Genomic DNA, 23,106 nt, shown 5'->3' with positions numbered 1-23,106 from the left:
ATGCAGAAATTCAATGTAATGTGTTTAGAAGGAACTTTTTGGGGAAAAACACTTCTAGTGGTTCTCTAGTCTGTATTTAGTCAGACCTCTTTTTCTAAAATGGATTTCATTTCAGTAGCTTGGAAAGGACAAACGTATCAAAACTTTTCACTTTTTGTTTTTTTCCATTTTCAAACTTACAATGCAGTATTTTATTTTAGCTTTTCACTTTTTTTCTGTGACTATTTGATGGTTTTTTTGGGTCTGTTTTTTCTGTGCTTTGCAGCTTGCTGAATCATGCACAAAAAAATAATTAAATATCTTTACTACGTGTCTTAACTCTATGTTGATTGATTTAAACTAGTAATGTTTCAGGTTTCTATGACACAAATTCAAAGATTTCCAGACACAATTTTAATAACAACATTCTGATGCTTTTGTCCCTTTTGTTTGTTTGAGTCTGTTACTCTTGTTACTAAGAGTGTGCTGCCTTTCTTATTGTTTTGTTGCTTTCTAGTTGTATGGAAATATATATTTATTACGTTTTTTGCTGCAAATCATTCTCATTTTTTTTTTGCAGTTCTTCACATTTTTGGTAGAAAGCCTTTCTGTGATCCTTTGTTGTGTATTCAGGTTGGAACGCTGCGTTTCTGCGGCAGCACCGAGTTCTCCGGAGGTCTCTGGGCCGGGGTGGAGCTGGACAAAGCGGAGGGAAAGAACAATGGCGCTGTTGCCGGTGTTCAGTATTTCACCTGCCGCATGAAACACGGCAAGTCTGATGATGCTGCACTGGGTCAATGTTGGATACATCAGTCATTTGCAGATTTTTTTTCAATTAATTTATTTGTTCTTGAATAGGAATTTTTGCTCCACTGTCCAAGATAAGTAAACCTTTGGAAAAGCGTAAAACCAGCTCCGTAAAGAATTCTACAACCATTCGGCCCTCTCGTGGCATTGATTCATCCCGCACTTCTTCCAAGATTAACACAGGTAAAAAAAAACCTGCTTTGATTTATATTATGGGCCTCAAATCCATAGTTTTTCTAAGGATTCCAACAAGACAAGTTTTGGTTCTAAAAGAATCATCTGTGTCTGGTGGTTTGGTATTATTTACCAAACCAGATAATAACATTCAAGAAATTCCATAAGCCAGGGGACTTTAATAAACTAACAAATGTTTACATTTTTGTGTGTGGGTACAAATCCTGTCAAAAAGAGTGGGCTTAGTTTGAATTTTAGGTAAAGGCTCCAACGTGGACATGGTTATGGTATTGAAGAATTGCACTTACAGAAAACAAATTCTAAAAAGAACATAAAAACCCTTAAGCGATAAAAAGAACCAAACAAAAATCCATTGTCTGCTGCAAATGAGATGGAACTACATTAAATAAGGAAACATTTTTATTTTGGAGCAGTAAAAGTATGATAAGTATATGATAGCTTAGTATTTTGGTTCAGTTTTAGTTTAATGTTTTTCATCCATTTTTCCAGTTTGAAAGTAGTTTAAACTGCCTAAATATGAAAGTTTCAAATCAAAGCAAAACAACTTTAACTATAAGAAAACTTTATTAAGAGACAAATCATCATTAGTTTGACTGAAAAAAAAACTATTGTGTAAAGTCAGTTGTGTTAAAAAAACAAACACTTAAACTGAGAATCTTTTGGTTGTAAGGAGAAGAAAGTAGATAAAGAAATGTCCAAATAGTTCCACTTTGAACTGGATAGTTGCTTCTTAAAACGGTTTGTGTAAGAAGGTCAGATCTGCTACCAGGTCTGATTTAGTGGTTGGAACCTGCAATAAAATGATTTAATTAAACTAAAAATATGACATGCAGGGAAGCAATAGAGCCTAAAAAATTCAAAGGTCTTAAATTTAATTGAACTAAAATAAGACTTTGCCAAAAAACATTTAACTTGATGCAATGCGGATCACTGTGATCGAATTGCATGTGTAGAGCAAAAAACAGCAGACTCCGACTGTTTCATTTTCTTTGTACATATGATCCTAAACTAGATTTTAAATGTCCTTAAAACTTCTTAAAAAGGCCTTAAACATCCTTAAATTTAGTTTCTTTTAATCAGTAGACACCCTGGCATTATTCGAGGCTGTAGGTGTCATTAGTTCAACATTAAAAATGAGGTTACATGTATTGATCGTATAAAAGAACCAGAGTGAGCAAATGTGATTGATCAGGTAATAAGATAATCAGATAATCAGTTAATCAGATCTAGAATAGTTTTTCTGACTAATAGAATGATTGCGTAATAGCTGTTTATTCTCAATAGATGTTTATGCGATTTTGGCTGCTTGGAACCATTTGGAACGCCAGGGGGGAGGGGTCACCCAGTCCAGTTCTCATGTACAGTCAATGGTTACATCCTTGAAGTTTTAGCTAGTCTGTGGTTCATTGGCACAAAGTGATAAAATAAGAACATTCCCATAAGTTGAGTTATTGCTAAAAACCTCCATGGACTGGTGGACAAGCAGCTGGCTTATATTTGATCCTATATTTCCCATTTGTGTGTCTGTCAGTTCTGAAAGTTTTCATTCTGATGGTGAATCAATAAGAAGGATCTCTATATTTAGACCCTTAGCCTGTATTGTAATTTTAAAAAGTGAGTGTACCACACCATTGCAGGCCAGGATTTTGTACATATTTGCTCTGATGTTAATCCTCCTTGATTCTGAACCACAGGACCACACATTTATTTTACCACTGACATAATATGCTCTCTTGCTGCACTAGACCTGAGCTCATTTCCTGAACTTGTAGTAAATTGTATCTAGGCCTCATTTAGAAGAGAACACAAACCCAATTTTGATATGATTTGGAGATTTTCTCCCCTCTGCGGGTTCACAGCACCATTGTGGTGTTTGTGTTTGTGTAGAAGTCTGATTGATCTATGTGTGACTGGAATACCAGACCTCAGAGAGGCCAGCAGAATGCATTATTGATAGGCCAATTAAGCAGGGTTTAATAAAAGACTGAGTGGCCGGGCAGTCATTAATCACAAGGTGTGAGTGATTACTTACATTCGGCATACATCGCATTCAAGCTCCATATGTGTCTGCTTCTGTGCGCAAATCAAACTAAACAAATTTATAATCACCAGGCTTTTCTCTGCCACCTACATTCAAAACTTTCAAAGCCACCTGCCTCCTACTGTCCCATTGGATCAGTGTTTGAGGTGGCTCATTCATGTATATCCGTGGACTGGAGAGGTTGTGGAACTCACTAACTAAAAGAGACAGACACAGCAGAATGCTGGTTCCTAATAGGGGGACCTGTAGAGCAGTGGCTTGAAAGGGTGGAAAGACCAAAGCCAGCATCAGAAAGTGCTGAGGTTTGGTTCATACAGGCAGACTGTGTGCCACCTGCAGGGAAAGTTGGCGTGTGGAGGAGATGGATGTATCCTGGAAAACACTGGCAGCTAAAGGTCAAGTGACAAGAGCTGTTTACTATTCTGAGATCGAATGAGTCGGCGGTCCAGTGAAGGCCCAGTGTCTGAGAGGTCAGCACTTTGCAGCAAATGCAATAGAAATTAGAATGAATATTTGGCTGATGTTACATTCCATCTTTGTCTGAGCTGAAAACAGTCAGCTCTTTTTCAACAACCTCTCATGATATTCTAACTGGAACATGGAGAAGGGTTTCTCAGTTTAGTTGGGTGGATTTCTTACCAAGATCTTATATTTTGGAATGGAACAGTCTTCTCCAGCAGATTGTAATGATTATGAATGAATTTAAAAAATATTTTTACCTGATAGATTTGGTAAGCCTTACGCACAACTGCCTTTACAGGTGGATAGGGGCTGTCTGCGGGTGAAAACAGGTGGCCCACATGAGGTCAAAGTTGTAGATCGCTCTGTGAACCTGTAGAGCAAAAATGTTCATAGACATTTTTCTACGGGCATGCTGCTGGCGACAGGTTGTAGCAAGCCCTTTTACAACACAGAAGAGTAAGAGTGGAATATGTATGAGGCAAGTGGATTGTTCAGTTTTTTCATTTTTTTTTCAACCTCACTCAAATCTTGTGCAAGGTGCCTGTTAGTGGTGCACAGTGATGGGTGTGCAGCCAAACTGTCAAAAATGTGTAGATTAAATAATCAGAGCGTAGTGTGCAGGAATCCTACAGGTGTCCTATGGGAAGTTATGAATCAAGTGTACACTTCATACATTCACATAAAGTCAGCAAGGAGCTAGTACTCAGACCTTAATAATGAATAGAGTATGGTGTATTGCGTACGTCATACGTGCGTGCAACTTACATTAACTTTACATTTTTTCTCAACTCAAATCCTGGGATCAGTTCATCTAGAGTTTTTAAAGGAAAGAGTTGCTAAAAATACAAATGTTTTTTGGTTTTTATTTCAAACAATTTAAGCATCTAGAACATATGAATTTACCATTTCTTGAGTGATGTTAGAGGTAAAACCTTTTCTAGAAAAAGGGGCAAAAGATTTCAGTCATTAAACGTATTTTGAGAGACCAGATACGGACTGTTACTGTTATATGAGTTAAGGGCTATATAGACTTTATCAGAATTATAATCCTTCCAACCCAGAATTGATTAAAACAAAAACAGAGCTGCCATATAATCCAGATTAAGGATTAGAACTGTGACTAAATCATGCAAAGGTTGATTAGCTGTTTTAGTTTGTATTTGAATCTTTAATTGATCTTAAAGCAGTGTGGCACAAATGTATTCAATTAACCCCAAAGATCTGGATACTTAATGAACCTGTGAAGGACCATCTCTAATTACAGCTTGAGGTAAAATAGTTCAGCATCTTTTATCTCACACTGTGATGGGTTAATTTGATTGTGTGATCTCTGTAACTCAGCTGTTTGCATTTCTAAAAGAATAAGACATAAATGTTGCAGGCCTGTCATAATGTTTCTGTCATAATCAAAAGGGGGTAGGATGGTACTGACATACCGTATTTACTCAGCTGAATGAAAAAATTCAGACTGGAATCAAAGTATTTAGATGCATCAGCCCGTTGATTTTTTTTTTTTATATCTTTGAAAGGAATCCTCTCCCGCTCATCTTCATCCTCCTCTCTGGATTCTCGCCGTGGACCAGATGCTCGACCTCGTCCGTTGCCAAGACGACGCATTTCTACCAGGCAGCGAAAGGACGCTACTTCACAGAATCCTAGGACAGCATCAACAACGGCTCTTCGCTCTTCTCGCACAACAAGCACCACAACTGCAGGTCCAGTCACTGCAAACCACCTCAGAACATTCTCTTCAAAGACTGCATGGAATCAAACACACCTGATCAGCTTGTAAAGTTGTGTGTTTTTTCTATCTATGTTCCAGGTTTTAGAAGTCGAACTCCCTCTGGCAGCAGCTCCCTGTGTGACGGCTCTGAGTTGCGACTGGGGGAGAGGGTGCTGGTGGTGGGACAGAGAACAGGAGTTGTTCAGTTCTGTGGAAAAACCAGCTTTGCTCCAGGTCAGATTTTAAAATATTTCAACTCTGCTTAAGGGCTTTATCAAACAAACCCATCCACCCTTTTTCTTAACCCGCTGTATCCCTCTCAGGATCACTGGGTTGGCCGAGCCTTTCCCAGCTACTGTTGGACGTAGTCAGGTGTTCACTCTAAACAGGTCACCAATCTGATGAAGTGCACACAATCAGCCCCACATTCACTCACACATGCACACCTAGGAACACTTTAGCCTATGAACCATGTTTTTGGACTGTTTGAGTTACCTGGAGTGACCGGAGAAAACCCACCCATGCATGAGGAGAACATGCAAACTCCACACAGAAACAGTCCAGTCAGGTTTTTGACCAGGACCTTCCCACTGTGGGGCGAGAGCGCTAACCACTGTGCCACTGTGCAGTAGTTAGTAAGAGTACAGCTTTGTGCTGTTAATAGAAACAAAATACAAAAATCCTTTCTGTATAAAGAATAACAGAGTGTGATAGTGCAGAGAGTCAAAGATTCTTCTCTGTTAAAAAATAATAAATAATGAACATGACAGAACCATTTAGTCAGTCTAGAGGAAAATATTTGGAAAAATCTGTAAAGTGTCTCTTTAAAAGAAACTGATGTATGGATTGGATGAAAAAGCATCAATTTCTATAACAGAAACAATAGATTGGATTATTGTGGGCTTTTGCAGAAACTCAAAGCCCTTACAATGTGTCCATTATTCATTCACTCTTCATTCATACTTGGGGGTAGACAGACAGAGGCGTGGCTACCAGTATGCAACTACCTCCCCTCAGGCCATCACCGGGACATTCATACACCAGTGGAGCCACACTGGGGGCAGGGAGGATGACGTGTCTTGCCAAATGACACAACAACACTTGGCCTGGGTGAGCGGGGATAGAACTGCCTACCCTTCGATCATTGGCCAACCTGCTCCACACCCTGAGCCACCGTCGAACAAAATATATGACATGTAGTTTCTTTTTTAGTTCTAAAGCCATAGTAGAATATATACCGCTACCCGATCTGTAGCGGTTACCCAATCGGTACCCTGTATGCGCAACATGCGTCTATTTCTGTTAAAGCATTTTACGGCACTTACCAGTCAGAGTATCTCTTGGGATGTTAACAATGACAATTACCTCTTAAACTATTTACAATAATGAAAATGTTTATTTAAAAATGAAAAGAAGAACGAACAGGACTGCACAACCCTGGACATGGATCTGTGCATGTCCAAAATCCAACCGCACAGCTGGGTCTACCCTATCTGTGATCAAGCGGGACTTTACAAATTAAAAATTACAATGATGGAGAAGGCAAGATCCATCCCATCCACCCATTGGGAAGTGACTGCGGAATTCCTTACAAAACTTTGCTGGTTCTCTTGTAAGGACTGCCAGACTTAATTGACTATTCTCTGCAGCGTTCTGACAGATCAAAACCCTGCAGCCACAGCAAGCTCAGAAACAGGGGTCTTCAGGAGATGACTGAGCTTAACGCAGCCAAACTCCCTCAGTATACGGTTGCAGGATGGTAGAGGGAGGGAGGGATAGCATTTTGAATTTTACAGTCCTTTAATGACTGACATTAAAACAAGCAGACACTATACACTAAAGTAAAAACAAAAAGAATACTCTATTGAAAAAGAAAAAGAAAAACATCAACTGGTGTACAGCATGTGAACCAGTTGGCAATCCAAATTGACACAAAAGGCTATCGTCATCCCCAGTAGTACACAGAATAACCTCCAGAGCCCACATGCTTTTAAACTTTTGAAGGTCACCGATCAACTTAAAATAAGCAAATTCAACATTCACACGACTTTTCAGTAGAGACAAGAAACATCCACACAACCAATAGAGAGTAAACAATTCTTTCTCGTTAACCAAATTGCGAGTTTAGCCATTGGAAAACTAAAATTAAGAGATTTGTCTACATGTTTCCTACAGAAAGTATACTTGGGACCAAAAACAAACAATGTGAAAAAAGAACACCTCCCCTAACCTGTGACACCAGTTTTCCAATGCTGCAAACAAACCCCCTAATGTGTTACACTGAATCACCAAGTGTGCAAGAGCTTCAGATGCCCCACATAAATCACACTTGTCTGATTGAGTTGGAACAAAGTGTGCTTTGTATCTGTTTGTAGCTATGGCACTATGTACAATTCCCCATAGGAGATCAGCTGGGCATTTCTGAACAGGCGACTTGTACAGAGAGCTCCAGCGTCCTTTTGGAGTATGGCGCGTATCAAAAACCTCAGTCCACTTAGAAGCGTCCATATCCTTCAAATGTTGAACTTTCACACACATGGTATACAGTGTCTTCTTTGCCATGGTCTCGAATACCCCATCCCCTGCACATCTCAGTCTTCTGCACCAAGTTGACGAAGGCCGCGCAAAAGGTCAGTATTACTCTCTGGGCAATAGTCCTCAGCAGAAAATAGATAGATAGATAGATAGATAGATAGATAGATAGATAGATAGATAGATAGATAGATAGATAGATAGATAGATAGATAGATAGATAGATAGATAGATAGATAGATAGATAGATAGATAGATAGATGACTTTATTAATCCCACAATGGGGAAATTTCATTTATCTGTGGCAGCAACACGACATTCAGAAATAATCTATATAATATAACATCAATAAAGGACATCACAAATTACATTTATATTAGATAATTAAAAATATTACTAAAATTATTATGAAAAATTATTATCAAAAATGAGATTCTTATTAAATAAAGAAATAAATATTAAATAAATACAGCTGCAAAAGTGTAAAAAAACATGCGGTCTGCAAAACATGTAAACTGTAAAAAAACATTACAAATTTTTTCAAAATACAGAAATAACTAATGAAGTTCACACCAAGAACAAAAACAAACAACTGTTCAGGAACAAAAAACAATTTAAAATTGAAAAACAACAAAAACTACAACAAAAGTAAATGAATCAATGACTAAACAGAAAAACACCCCTGGGACCGTGGAGTGTCACTTTGACACGGTGTTGTACAGTCTGATGGCTGTGGGGAGGAATGACCTGCGGTAGCGCTCCTTCTTACACTGAGGGTGCAACAGTCTTGTGCTGAAGGAGCTGGTCAGCGCCTCTACAGTTTGGTGCAGGGGGTGGGAGGGGTTATCCATGATGGATGTCAGCTTAGCTAACATCCTCCTGTCCGCCACCTCCTCGATGGACTCAAGTGTGCAGCCCAGGACAGAGCCGGCCCTCCTAACCAGTTTGTTAAGCCTCCTCATGTCTCTGCCTGCACTGCCCCCCGCCCAGCACACAATTCCATAAAGGACCACTGAGGCCACCACAGAGTCGTAAAAGGTCCTCAGCAGCTGTCTGCACACGCCAAAGGACCTCAGTCTCCTCAGCAGGTGAAGGCGACTCTGGCCCCTCCTGTACAGAGCATCCGTGTTGTTGGACCAGTCCAGTCTGTTGTTCAGGTGAACACCCAGATATTTAAATGTGTCCACGACCTCAATGTCTGAACCCTGGATGTTCACCGGTGACTGTGATGGTGAGGACCTCTTGAAGTCCAGTATCAGCTCCTTTGTCTTGCTGGTGTTAAGCAGCAGGTGGTTAACTTCACACCAGCTAACAAAGTCAGTGATGACCCCCCTGTACTCCTGCTCATCCCCCCCTGATACACAGCCCACAATGGCACTGTCATCTGAGAACTTCTGCAGATGACAGTGGTGGGAGTTGTAGGTGAAGTCTGATGTGTACAGGGTAAACAGGAATGGGGAGAGCACAGTCCCTTGAGGTGCCCCCGTGCTGCAGACCACCACATCAGACACACAGTCACGCAGCCTCATAAACTGTGGCCTGTCTGTGAGGTAGTTGATGGTCCAAGCAACCAGATGTTGGTCCACACCTGCAACCTCCAGCTTCCTCCTCAGCAGTGATGGCTGAATTGTGTTGAAAGCACTGGAGAAATCAAAAAACATGACTCTCACAGTGCTCCCAGGGGCCTCCAGGTGAGACAGGGCCCGATGCTGCAGGTAGATGATGGCGTCATCCACCCCGATGCCTGGTCGATATGCAAACTGCAGCGGGTCCAGTGCTGAGCTCACCTGAGTGCGGAGATGGCTGAGGATGATCCTCTCCATAGCCTTCATCAGGTGGGAAGTCAAGGCGACAGGTCTGAAGTGGTTCGGTTCTGTAGGACGAGGTACCTTTGGAACCGGAACCAGGCAGGAAGTCCTCCAGAGGACTGGTGCCTTCTCCAGTCTGAGGCTCATATTAAATATGAACAGCCCCCCCTCACAGAGCTGGTCTGCACACTCCCTGAGGAGCCTGGAGGTGATGCTGTCAGGGCCTGTTGCCTTCCTGGCCTTTGTTCTCCTTAACTCCATCCTAACCTGATTCAGGGTGAGGCAGAGGGGGGTTGGAGGATGGGTGGGCGGTGGCTGGTCTGGTGCTGTGAGTCGTTGGGGGGGTCCCTTTGCTTCTGTTGGAAGAAGGGGAGAGTGGACTGTTTGGTGCTGAGGTGGTAACAGCTGCAGCTGGGAGGAGACGCCTGAGCTGGAAAGGTGTGAAGAGGGGGCCGAGTGGGTGGAGACTGGGGGCTGGGCAGAATCAAATCTGTTAAAGAACAGGTTCAGTTCATTTGCCCAGGCTTGGTCACCTGTGACCTGGCGACCATTTCCAGCCTCAGCATGTCCTGAGATGTGTTTTAGACCCCTCCACACATCACGGATGTTGTTCTGTTCCAAGCGCTGCTCCAGCTTCTTCCTGTAGCAGTCCTTGCACTTCCTGATCTTATATTTCAGGTCCCTCTGTACTCTGCGTAGCTCCGCCTTGTCCCCAGAGAGAAAAGCCCTCTTCTTCTCATTTAGGAGGGTCTTCAGCTCAGGAGTGACCCAGGGCTTGTTGTTGGAAAAACACTGCACTGATTTTGTTTGCACTGTGTTTTCCCCACAAAAATTGACATAGTCCGTGATGCAGTCAGTGAGACTGTCAATGTCCTCCCCGTGTGGACTGCAGAGAACGTCCCAGTCTGTGGTGCTAAAACAGTCCCTTAGTCGCTCTGTTACCTCCTCAGTCCAGATCTTCACCGTTTTAATCTGTGGTTTCTGCTGTTTCACCACTGGAGTGTACGCAGAGGAGAGATGGACCAGGTTGTGATCAGAGCGTCCTAAAGGGGGGAGGGGGGCAGAAGCATATGCATTCTTGATGTTAGCATAGAAAAGGTCCAGAGTTTTTCTGTCCCTCGTATGACAGTTCACATACTGGGTGAAGTTGGACAGGGTGGCGGAGAGGGGGGTGCATGCATGGTTAAAGTCCCCAGAAATCAGGATCAGGGCCTGTGGGTGTTGTGTCTGCAGCTGGGACACGGTGCTGTGCACGCGCTCACAAGCGACAGCAGCGTCAGCCGACGGAGGGACGTACACAGTCACCACCAGCACATGGGAGAACTCCCGTGGAAGGTAGTACGGCCGAACGCTGACTGCCACCAGTTCAATGTCCTTGCTGCAGTGCTGTTCTTTCACAGTGATGTGGTTTGGGTTACACCATCTGTCATTCACGAACACCGCCAGACCACCGCCTTTCTTCTTTGCGCTCTGCGCCGCGCTCCTGTCCGCCCGCACCAGCGTGAATCCAGTAACTGAGACCACGGAGTTTGTCATGTCCTGGTTGAGCCACGTCTCAGTGAAACACAGCAGGCTGCTCTCACGGTACACCCGCTGCAGACGCATGAGCGCTGTTAACTCGTCCAGCTTGTTAGAGAGAGCGCGGACGTTTCCCATAGTAACGGATGGTAAACATGGCTTGTACCTCCGTCTTCTCTCCCGGCGTTTAACTCCAGCTCTGCAGCCTCGTCGTTTCCTCCGTATTTCAGCTGGAACATCTGGCTTTCCAGCGAGGAGAATCTCAACTCGTCCAAGAGCTAACAGCTGATCTCGAGTGTAAACAATGGAGCTGCATCCTAACGGATCCCCCGAGGCCGGTTCAAAAAGTTGAGAAAGAAAACAAAAAGCAAAAGTAATGATGTTCCTGTCCTTTGTCGCAGAACTTTCGTAATAGTTGTTGAAAAATACAAAAAACACAAATAAGTTGGAAGAAAATATTTAAAAACGCAAAGTAAGGAACACAAAAAGGTAGAGCTGCCCAGATAAGCTGCCACACACGCGGCGCCATGGTAACCAAAAATAGGTTGATGTAAAAAAAATCCAAGACACAGTTGCGCATATCACTGCGATAGAAAGAAAGAGAGAGAAGAAGAAAGGGAAAGAAAGAGAAAGTGGGATATTCTGATCCTTCTGATGTTTTTTTTTTATTTAATATTGTTTTTTTTTACTGCAGCAAGAGTCGGCTACCAGTTAGCCTACCTTAGCTCTGAGTCAGCTTAGCTGTTTTTGTTTTGTCATCTTATCATCGACCAATTTTGATAGACATCAAACTTTTTTTTTTTTTTTACACCTGATGAGAAGAGTGGCAAGTCTGCCTCTCCTTTCTGGGCTGTTTTCCACCACTTCTGGGTCTAAAACTATCTTCTGGTGGATTGTTCACAAAATCAGCTGCTTTTGCCTGGCAACCACAAAATGCCATTTTAAACAGAGCTATAGCTATCAGGATCATTTATCCATTATTAGATCAAGAACATTCTAAAAAGAAAATTTATTTTAATCTATTGTAATTTAATAAGTAAACCTAAACACACATGCGCATTATGACAGTCGATGTTTCGGGATGCAACGTGATCCTGTGAAGTATTTTTGATGGTGAGTTAACGAGAGAAAATTTGCATTCAAGACAAATAAAAGTCTTATTCAAAATAAAGACATATCGTATTCAAAACACACATGTTAAATGTAAAACTAATGGTTGTATTCATAGTTTTCTACATGGTTGTGCACAGAGTATTATTTTTTTGTGTACAACTTTGTCTTAATAAATATGTTTCTTATTGACAGATTCCTTACCCCATGTAAAAAAAAAATTGAACACAATCTTATTAAAATCATAGAACATATTGACATATTTTAATCCAGTTTATCACAACACCAAGACATAAGAATAGACAAGTGATAGTTTCCTTTAATCTTTAAATTGGATCACTTTGATGACTTGGATAGAGCAGAAGAGAAAGAGAGAATACAATCTAAGGAGTTGTAAATGAAACATGAGAAGGTAACATTGCGGAGGAATTGAACAATTACTTTGGACTTTGTTTCTTTCAACTAAACCTTTTCTTCATTATCTGGACAGAAACAAGTTAAGCTTGAACTTTACCTCTGAAATAATGCTTTGTTTATTTTCTCGTGACGATCACTTTCCTCATAGAGGAAAGAGTTAGAGCAGGGAGTGGGTGGTGCTCAGGCTGGTGCTGTTGCCATGACAACGCAATGCACCGTGTTTTAAATAGTCCACTTTTTGTAAAAAGAGAAAAAAAAGAGATTTATACTTAGACATATAACAAATACTTAAGTTCTAATAAATGATTTAATATTTCTTTTTTTGTAAATGACCATGGTATCAGAGGGATAATACCCTTCCAGGTGTGCATTATGTAAGGCTTAATGGCCGATGAAGTGCGCCGGCATTACCAAGACACGTCCAATTTCGTCCGCTTCCTCTCCTCCACTACCCTCCGTCCTCCCTGTAACACCAGACCAGACAGCCTCCCCGGATCTGCGAACTCGACTGGTTCTGCTCCGCGCCAAGGCATCACGAACGTCGAGTTTGCCCTCATCAACATCCGCTCTCTCTTTAACAAGGGTCAGCTGATTCTGGATTTAATTTGGGATCATAGTTTGACTTTTTCTTTGTTACAGAAACTTGGCAGCAACAAAATGACTTTTCCTCACTTAATGACTCCACCCCTCCTGGCTTTGTTTACCTCTGTAAACCTTGTTGCTATGAGCGTGGAGGCTGTCTCGTTGTTGTCGTATGTTGCAAGAAGTGGAAACTCTTCCCGGTTCCGCTTCCCTCATTCAGCTCCATTGAGTGCACTGCCTTCATGCTTCCTGGACCCACACCAACTGCAATAGCAGTGGTTTACCGCCCTCGAAAGCCGAACAGTGACTTTCTGGATCAATTTGGAACTCTGCTCATTCATCTGTCATCTCTCTTTCCTAATGTTATGGTTATGGGTGATTTTAACATGCATATTGATAACAGCCACCTTTCCCTCACCAGAGACTTCTGCTCATGCCTCTACAGTCTTGGCTTCAATCAATATGTTCAACCCCTTACCCACGCTAAGGGACACACTCTGGACACCTCCTGGGGAGTGGGAGTGCTTCCAGACTCCAGTTGGCTCATCCGTGCTCCAGTTCCTGACCGTTTACCTCGCCTTTGCTCCTGCTCCTACACCTGGCTGTGGATCCTGCCTCTGGCTCATCTCTGGCTCGTCTCTGCTCTGTGCCTGACCGAGTACCTCGTCTCTGCTCCTGCTCCTACACCTGGCTGTGGTTCCTGTCTCCGGCTCGACTCGCGCCTTTGACTGTCCCGATAACCACGGCTGGATGAAGCTCGTCTGCTGGACTTTTATATATGTAGTTGTAGATTTAGATAAGTTAATTCTTCTCTAAGATTTCTGGTAAATCGCCTGTCCGTCCTGGGGGAGGATCCCTCCTTCATGTGGGCACCCCTGAGGTTTCTTCGTTTTTTCCGGAATCCGGTTTTTTTGGGAGTTTTTCCTTACCGCGAAGGGGGGTCTAAGGGCAGGGATGCCAGTATAGCTTAGTCAGTTTGTTAGTTCATTTTAGTATTTTTCTATTGAACTCTTTGTATTCGTGATCCTTTTGATTTCATGTTTTACTTCGAAGCCCATCGAGACGACTGTTGTTGTGATTTTGGGCTATACAAATAAAATTGAATTGAATTGAATTGAATTGAATTGAATTGAATTGAATTGAATTGAATTGAATTGAATTGAATTGAATTGGACCTGGTCTGCTGCTCTGGGTTAACCCCCACTAACTATTCCACAGATGAATTTGATCACCTTCTTGTTTCTTTTAACATCCCCCTCTCTTAATCTGAAATTAAACCCTCTCGCCTCATCTCCTTCCCAAACATTAAGAATGTAAATGTGGAGATGTTTTCCTCTGATACAGAGTGCATTCCTTTCCCGAACTCGTCCAACCCTGATGAACTGGTTTCTTTTTATAATAACAGCCTTTCAGATGTTCTTAACATTTTTGATCCTGTCAAAACCCGGTCTGTTTCATTTACTAAATCTTCTGCCTGGTTCACTCCAGAACTCCATAAAATGAAAGCCAAATGCCGCCAGTTTGAACTGCTTTTCAAAAGAACTGATACTCTCATTCATAAGGAAACTTACAAAGAACATATTTTACATTACAATGACTTATTTTTAAACACTAAAAAAAATTATTTTACTGAACTGATTGATGCTAATAAGGGAAATTCTAAAATTCTTTTTTCTTTAATGAATAGCATCTTTCAACCCCGTGACTGTTTTCCTCCTCATTTCTATTCTATAAAATTCAAGATATCCATCAGGATCCCCATTCCTCCACCTCTCCTCCCATCCCTTCTGACTCTTTTTCTGTTTCTCTGATATTTTCTTCTTTTCTGCTCCCTGATCCCAGTGAAATTTCCCGCCTCATCCATAAGTCCTAACCATCGACATGTCTGCTAGATCCCCTCCCAACATCCCTGGTTAAATCCTGCCTCCCTTCTCTCCTTTCCCTTCATTTCTGCTGTCATCCACTCCTCATTGACATCCAGTATCGTCCCCTCACTCCTCAAGACCGCTGCTGTCAAACCCATCCCAAAAAACCTCGGCTCAGACCCCAATTCCTTTTATAATCTCCGTCCTATTTCTAACCTCCCCTTGATTTCCAAAATACTCGCACACAAAAAAATTTGCTTCCCAACTCCACAACTTTCTGGTTTTTGCCCCCTTCATAGCACTGAAACTGCCCTAATAAAAATCACTAATGACCTTCTCCTAGCAGCTGGTTCTGGACTCATCTCCATCCTCATCCTACTTGACTTGAGCGCAGCATTTGACACCATATCTCACTCCATTTTCCTCCACAGACTTTCAGCTCTTGGTATCAAGTCCCCACCCCCCTTGGCTGGTTTCTTTCAAAATTCACTTTATTCAACTGAATTCTTTTAAATCTCAACCGTCATTCATTTTCTCTGGTGTTCCTCAAGGTCCCCTCCTCTACATTACCTACCTACTACCCCTTGGCAATATATTTCGTAAATTCAATATTGATGTTCATTGTTTTGCAGATGACACTTGGCTCTATCTGTCCAGTAAACCCAACTCTTCTCTTCCACCTGCCCCCCTTTCCTCCTGCCTGTCTGAAATAAAATCCTGGTTCACCTTAAACGTCCTCAAACTTAACAGCAACATAACTGAATTACTCATTGTAGGTTCCATTTCACCCTTTCCAAAGTTACCAATTTGACACTTTCCATTGATTCCTCTCCAGTTTCTCCCTACCTCAGGTAAAGAGTCTGAGTGTCATCCTTGACTGTACATTATCCTTTCAGTCTCACATCAATAGCATTTCTCGGTCTCTCTACTTTCATCTACGCAATATCAATTGTCTCCGCCCTTCCCTCACCGTCCACTCCACTTCTGTTTTAGTTCATAGTCTGGTCACTTCTCGCCTTGACCACCGCAATGCACTTCTCCCTGATTGTGAAGAAACTGGATTCTCTAGAAAGGACTGTATTGTATTTGTTCGTAACCCTGTCAGTTTTTTGCACACAGAAATAATGAATAATGACTCAGAGACAAAACTTATCTTTTGTGGAGGTTTTACTTCGCACAAACACGAAGGGGACAGACAGATGCACATGGTGCATTCAAAGTCCGAACCAACGAGCTCAGAGATGGGCCTGGTATAAAAGCCCTGCATTTGCATATTCAGAAGATCGTCCGATGGACCCCGTGTGAAAATCACACCCACAGGTTACTACTGGAGAGAAGCTCCAAGGCTAAAGTGAAGATAACTCTGAGGCCTGCTCGGCAGATAACACATGCACAGAAAAAAGGGAGTATGAGAATAAACTCTGAGAACAATAGCTTGGCTGTGCTTTCTTCAAATGTAATATAATTTTGAGATGACAATACATGCTCAGTGAATTAAGTTTAAACCATTAGTGTAATAAAAGTTAAAGGCAGTTTCTAACTATTCTTCACACTGATCTTCCCAATAAAACTCTGAATAAACTTCAGTTGGTCCAGAATTCAGCTTCCCGAATCATCGCCCTAACCTCTTCCTTCCATAACATTACTCCTGTTCTCTAGCAGCTGCACTGACTTCCAATAGCTTTCTGGATTCAAATCAAACTTCTCCTCTATACGTTCAAAGCCCTCCATAACCTGGCTCCATCTTATCTTTCCAATCTCCTCCATATCAACACTCACTCTTGGTCTCTCTGGTCTTCTTTCTCCCTTCAGCTTTCCGTCCCTCCGCCCGTATGCTCACCATTGGGAGCCGTGCCTTCAGCCACTCGGTTCCCCAGCTCTGGAACTCTATCCCCCCAGACCTCCGTAACATTGACTCCTTTTCAATTTTTAAATCCAGACTCAAAATTTATGTTTGAATATGCTTTTCCGGATCACAATTCTTTATCTTCTGCTCTCTGATTTTATTGATGATTTCAACTTATTTATTGTTTTTAAAATGTTGTGATTTTATTGTGTTTTACCTTTGAACCTGTACAGTGTCCTTGGGTGTTTTGAAAGGCGCTTTTAAATAAAACGTATTATTATTATTTACAAAGTAAATAAATATTCAAGCAATGTTTAGCCCCTTATTCTTATTTTTTTTCAGTTTAGATCGCTTTTTTTCACAAAAACGTTAGCATCGTCGTTAGCACAAAAACGAGCATCACGTTGTCACGGTAACATAACAGGAGCCGGCACCGACCTGGCGCAGTGATATGGAACATTTAAGCTAGGAATTCAAACCACCAACTTTACTGCATGGAGATGACGGCACTAACCCTTTTCTTGGATGAAGCACAGATTTATTCTTACATTCTGATGTGAAGACTGCCTTGCTTCCCTCTATCATTTTATGCCCTTAAATCTTTTTGGGCATCACACCAGGACTCTATAAGAAATTTCCATGGCCTTTGTTGTTTTGTGACAGCTGCTGGTGATGGGGGTGTTATACGGCTGCTTTGAGATTCTTTGTGCTTCCACGTCGCAGAATGAATCCTCTCATTCATTTGTTGATATGTAAAAGAAATGTCTATTTTGCACTACAGTAAGACTCATGTGGCCAATAGCTAAACTCAAATCCTGTTAAACTTCTTCCTCGAATCTTACAAGAAGTCCATTTCATGCTCTGACAAGTCACTGCAGTGATGGACCTTCAGCTGGGCCAAAATCCGCTCTGAAAACATTGGGGTACTCCTGGGCAAAAGTCACTAAAACCCAAACAGAAAGCAGCTGTGTGAGTCATTGATATTAAGGCAGTCAGTCTCTCTTGGCATCAGTCATGTTTGAATAAATACTAATGCGTATCACACCACTAGGGATCCAGTTTGAAGGGCTTTTAGTCTCGGGTTCCTTTGATGGTTTAAAGTTGGTGCTGCCTGTGCAGTATTTTCACCCTAAGTGCATCAGACAAAATCAAATGCAGCGGCTCTTGCTAAAATCTTTACTTTCTGTGTGTCTGCATGTTAATTTGAAAAGTTCACAACGGTGTTTTTTCCTCTTCAGTTCATTTTGTTTATACTTGCATTAAAGTCAAGGAAGTTTGAGCTTTAGATAAAGATACTGGTAGAAGGCTGGATTTCAGCAAAAAGAAGTTTTTATAAGAAGTGAATGTCAGTTTTCTGCTAACATGTTAGATGTGATTGATATGTTCTATTCATCTCAATAGAAGTTTTGATTTATTGTCTAAACCCGTTTTGTCCCTTTCGGGGTCAGCGGGCTGCCAGAGCCTGTCCCACTTGTGGGCGAAGGCAGCGGACTTCCTGGACAGGTTGCCAGTCTGTCGCAGGGCCACAAATCACACACCCACACACACTCACATTCACACAGGGACAATTTAGAGTAATCAATTAACCTATGAAGCATGTTTTTGACGATGGGAGGAGCCGGAGTCCCAGGAGAAAGCCCACGCATGCGGGGGGCGACATGCAGACTCCACACAGAAAGGTCCCCCATTTGTGTTCTGTTTCAGGACCCCCAGCCGGGATTGGAACCGGGTGCCTTCTTGCTCTGAGGCACTGCGCCACTGTCCGGCCTCAATGGAAGCAATGAAACAGTAAAAAACTAACTGGATAAATAAATGGAATGGTACGCAAACAAATTGAGCCCAACTGTTTGTCTGCTTAGACAAAAGGTTTAGCCAAGTGTGCAAAAGAGAAAATGGGTCATTCAAGTGAGCTTTGCTTTCCAAAAGGCATCTCATGGCTGCAGAGATCCCCAGCCATCATCACCACAGTATCAGTTGACTACCGTCTTCTAGTGACAATTTGTTGGGGAACGGGAGGCAACAAAGAACACAGACACAAACAACAGCGCACAACCCCGAGGGTCATAAGATATGTTTGAGTGTCCAGCGCCGATTGCATTGCTCTGTCAAGAAAACCTGTGTTGATGTTCCGTCTGGTTCTGGTTCTCTGTATATTTTATTTAATATAGGGGACAGCGCATATTAATAAACATTTCTGTCAATATGCCAGAGTTAGCCAAAGGGCTATTTTTAATCTGCAGTCCCTGGGTAGATGTTAAAATCACCCTAAAAGCTAAAAATAAAATTACATATTTACATAACATTACATACATATATTAAACAATGCATTCAATAAAATTAGCAGTTAACCTAAAAACCAATTGGTGATAAAACAAACCAAAATCAGACAAATTTAAGAACATACTCGCACATAAAAGACAAGACAGTAGCGAGGATCGGCGAGAGGTCTACTCAGTGTTGACAGCTTCTGGTTCTGGTTCTGTTTCTGTACAGGAATCTGGTTGGGCATTGAACTGGACAAACCAAACGGAAAAAACGACGGCTCAGTGGGAGGAGTCCGGTACTTCCGCTGCCCTCCGAAACACGGCGTGTTTGCTCCTCCCTCTTATGTTCAAAGGTCGGTACAGACGGAACAACCCCACCAAAGTCCTTCTAAAGTTTAGACATGTAAACATCAAAATATAATGTAAAACGTTCTAAACCGGCTTTTATTTCTTTGCTGTCTTCAGCCATTCGCTGACATTTTGGCGGCAGCAAATCCTCTTTTTCTTTTAAAACCGCAGAAGCTAAAGTCTGAATACCTTGTTGTAAAGATTTCCCTACATTTTTATGACTTCTTGCTATGAGGCAGTTTTCACCATCAATGATTTTAAAATAGATATTAAGTGAATGGGTAAGGCTCTTGTTGCTGGTATAAAATATGTCAGGACAAATATAAAATTATGCATTTAGGTCAATAAATTGCTATTTGACAGTTAGGTTTGCAAGTCCGACAGTAAATGGCGTATATACTTATACTTAAATATGGTAAAGGTTGTTAGTTGAAGTGCCTGTGAGCCAGAATGTTGATGAGTCCAATCAAAAGGTAGATGTTCATCACAAAGTCCTGTGTTTAAATGGATCCTGGGTGAACGTAAATGTCTGCATCAGTGACACATTCTTTAAAGCCACAAAACTACGTGTTTTTATTGTTATCCGCGTTGAGAAAAGCGGCGTTTGGAACGGTGAACAGTGGGTATGCACTGATATTCAGCACATTACTAATCTAAAGTTAGAACGGCACAAAGTTGCTTTTCTACGGGGTAAGAAACATATAAAGACAAAATTGAGCACAAATTAATAATTTGTGAAATCAAGAAGCTAAGTCGAAACTAAAGAAGGGTAACTGGCAGCCGACCGTAGCGGCAGTAAAAAGAAAAAGACAAAAAGAAGGAGAGTTGGATATTCTGATCCTACTGACGTTTTTTTCCCCCATTTAGTTTAGTTTTTTTTCTGCCGCTAAGGTTGGCTGCCAGTTAGCTCACTTTAGCTCCAAGTCAGCTTAACTGCATTTGCTTTCTGTTTCTTAGCAGAGCGCTATATTATGATCTGTTCTAATCTATTTTCAACAGTTATGGGTATAAGATTTAACATTCTATAAAGCTTTATCTTAGTTAGGCTTAGTAAATAAACCTCAATACAATATAATTTGAACAATCTGTGTTTTGTGACTCGACACATAGATTGGGTGCCTGTGACCCCGTGCCATATTTTTGAGTTATTACCAGGAGAAATTGTGTATTCAAGAAAAAAAAAGGCATCGAAATAAAAGACAAATTCTATTCAAACTAACATTTAAAGCGTAAAACTAAATGTAGTAGTGGTATCTTATTAATTTGTGCACATCTTTGTCTTCATGCATACATTTCTTATTGACAGTTTTCTTACCCCATATTTTCCACTTTGAAACAATCTTTTGATTGACGTTGATTGTGTAAACACCTCACTACTGTAAAGAGAAGCTTATAGCTTAAGGGGACTTTTCTCAACTGGTGTTGAAGGGTTAAGTGAAGGTGTAGCTCACCCCTAATTATCTTCTACAAACTATTTGATTTTTTAAAAGAGATTATTTCGTCAGTGTTTTTATTTTTTTATGTTTTGTACTTTTTTTTCTTTGGTTTTACTGACATTGTTTCTGTTAGTCAATTCACGTCCATAATTTAAGATTCCTTTAGTGTTTTTCTTTTTAAGCACAAAGTTTGTCTTCGTTCAGATAAAATGAAAACTGCTCTTGTGTTTTCCCGGGATATTTATCTGAGCGTTTTTCTCCTGAAATCTAATTAGCATCAGGGTAAAGTATTAGCTCGGATGCGGCTTCCCAGCTGTCTGTCGATGAATCGCACATTGTTTTGCAGAGAGTTGCTGCTCCTTCTGTCAACTCCTATCACAGCTCATTAGGAACACGGACACTTCCACACACTCTGTGTTTATACTCTTCTTTCTACTTTCTACTAGTAAAATACGCTAATTTTCAACTCCCTCTAATGTTTGTTTCCCAAAGCTTTGTGCTTGTTACAGTTTAACTCTTCCTCCGTAGTTTAAAAGTTCACAGAATGTTGTGTTTTGATATGTTGGCAGAAGTGTACATGTTGTGTAAAAGCTTGTAAGGAGAATCCCTCACTGGTCCTTCTTCACCTACAGGATTCATGGATCAGTCGACTGCCTCTCAGAGCTCTCCTCCTCGCGCTTCAGCCATCCCTTCAAAGGTCTGAACCAGCTGTTATTTTTTGTGTTGCCTCTGGGTTTTCCTCTGAAATCCATTCATTTGCATTTCTTTGTGTAAACTCTTGGAAATCAGGGACGATCCGCCGCAGTTTCAGCACATCAACAGCCATCGCTGCTCTGAAGGAGTCGAACAGAAAAAGTCCAATAAACAGGTGGGCTTTTTATTATTGTTAAGCAACTCTTCTAGCTAGTTTCATCATGTTCCAATGCCAAAATCAAACCTGTTTAAATAAAATAAAAAGGATTAAGCTCTTCTAATATTGATTGATGCTATTATAAACATGACTATTTCTTCAAACAAAACCGTTTAGAGACTCACTCAGTTCATCTTTAGATCTGTTTTAAAAGTGTTCCCTGTGGTCTTTTAATCATGATTATGCTGTTTTAGGCAAACTCAAAAAACCTGTGTAGTTTTCTAGGACATAGTTTCTGCAGAGCGGCAAGAGTTCATTAGAAATTCACCTCAGTTGTGAGCAACAACTGCCCCTGCCCCAATTTCCCTCCCCGTTTCTGAGAGCTCTCTGCTAGCTTACAGCCTCTCACAACCCCAAGACAACAGCAGTGCAACAAAAATGGTGAGCAATATTGGAGCTATCCAGCTGTACAGTTTTGAGCCAGAAAGCAGCTTAGGGTAAGGAAACCAAGACGAACATGGTCGTCCACACGTGGATGCATCAGAGCTGAGCAGTAAGATTGTAGCCTAACTAGTGTATTTTCCACATGACCGATACAATCCTTTTCAAACAGCATTGTTTGGTGTGCTCTTGATTCAGAATGATTTGAATACAGAAAAACAGTATTTTCCGCTCTATAAGGCACATTTCAAAGCATTACTTTTTTTTAAAAACAGCAGTGCAATTTTAAAATACGGAGCACCATAATCGAAGTGATTTTGACAGGAACAGCACGCTGTCAAAATGTCAACCTTTTGTTTTTTCTTACCAGTTGCTAACAAGGTTTGATGTTGATGTGAATATGCTAACGCACTGAATGTGTATGCATGATACTAAGAAGTTTGGCAGTTAGTGTAGTCATAGTAACACCTGCTTTAGCAATATTAGTCTGTTTTTATTATTATTATTATTTTATTGTGAATACTCTAATGCGGCTAATACTAACAATTTTTAGAGGTAGCTATGTTCTAATCATTACGTGAAGTATGTCACTTGATAGACATGCAGAATGGCCAATCAAGCGTCGTCTGAGACATGCGTAACTGCACATGCGTGGTTAACAACACGTTCTGCCCGCCATCAGAAAGCCTCTGTTGGCCCTATTGCGCTAGTGGAGTTTTTTTCCTCCTTCTCTTCAAAAAGGCGCGAGTGTTCAGTGTCAGACTCCCAACCATGCATCTACTTGCAAATGTGCCTTCTTTTTTTCTCCACTGGGCCGAGGTCAGTCACTCAAGCAGAATCTAGAACAGAATGGGCACGCAACATTTTTTGCTGTGGGCACAA

The 23,106-nt window shown here is 41.4% G+C and overlaps 1 protein-coding gene across 2 annotated transcripts in view; it reads left to right on the top strand.

The window, feature by feature from the left end:
• clip4 (CAP-Gly domain containing linker protein family member 4) overlaps positions 1 to 23,106 on the top strand; it is a 55,610-nt gene that overhangs the window by 28,641 nt on the left and 3,863 nt on the right. For both annotated transcript variants that reach the window (XM_023951821.1, XM_023951820.1), the window contains 7 exons: positions 613 to 748; positions 838 to 969; positions 5,014 to 5,199; positions 5,307 to 5,441; positions 19,379 to 19,502; positions 21,566 to 21,630; positions 21,723 to 21,801. In XM_023951821.1, the coding sequence (XP_023807589.1) occupies positions 613 to 748; positions 838 to 969; positions 5,014 to 5,199; positions 5,307 to 5,441; positions 19,379 to 19,502; positions 21,566 to 21,630; positions 21,723 to 21,801 (857 nt within the window). The remainder of the gene's footprint in view (positions 1 to 612; positions 749 to 837; positions 970 to 5,013; positions 5,200 to 5,306; positions 5,442 to 19,378; positions 19,503 to 21,565; positions 21,631 to 21,722; positions 21,802 to 23,106) is intronic.

Source organism: Oryzias latipes, chromosome 22 (genome assembly GCF_002234675.1).
Source record: "Oryzias latipes chromosome 22, ASM223467v1".
NCBI classification, from domain to species: Eukaryota; Metazoa; Chordata; class Actinopteri; order Beloniformes; family Adrianichthyidae; genus Oryzias; species Oryzias latipes.
This window is presented reverse-complemented; position numbering and strand designations above follow the sequence as displayed.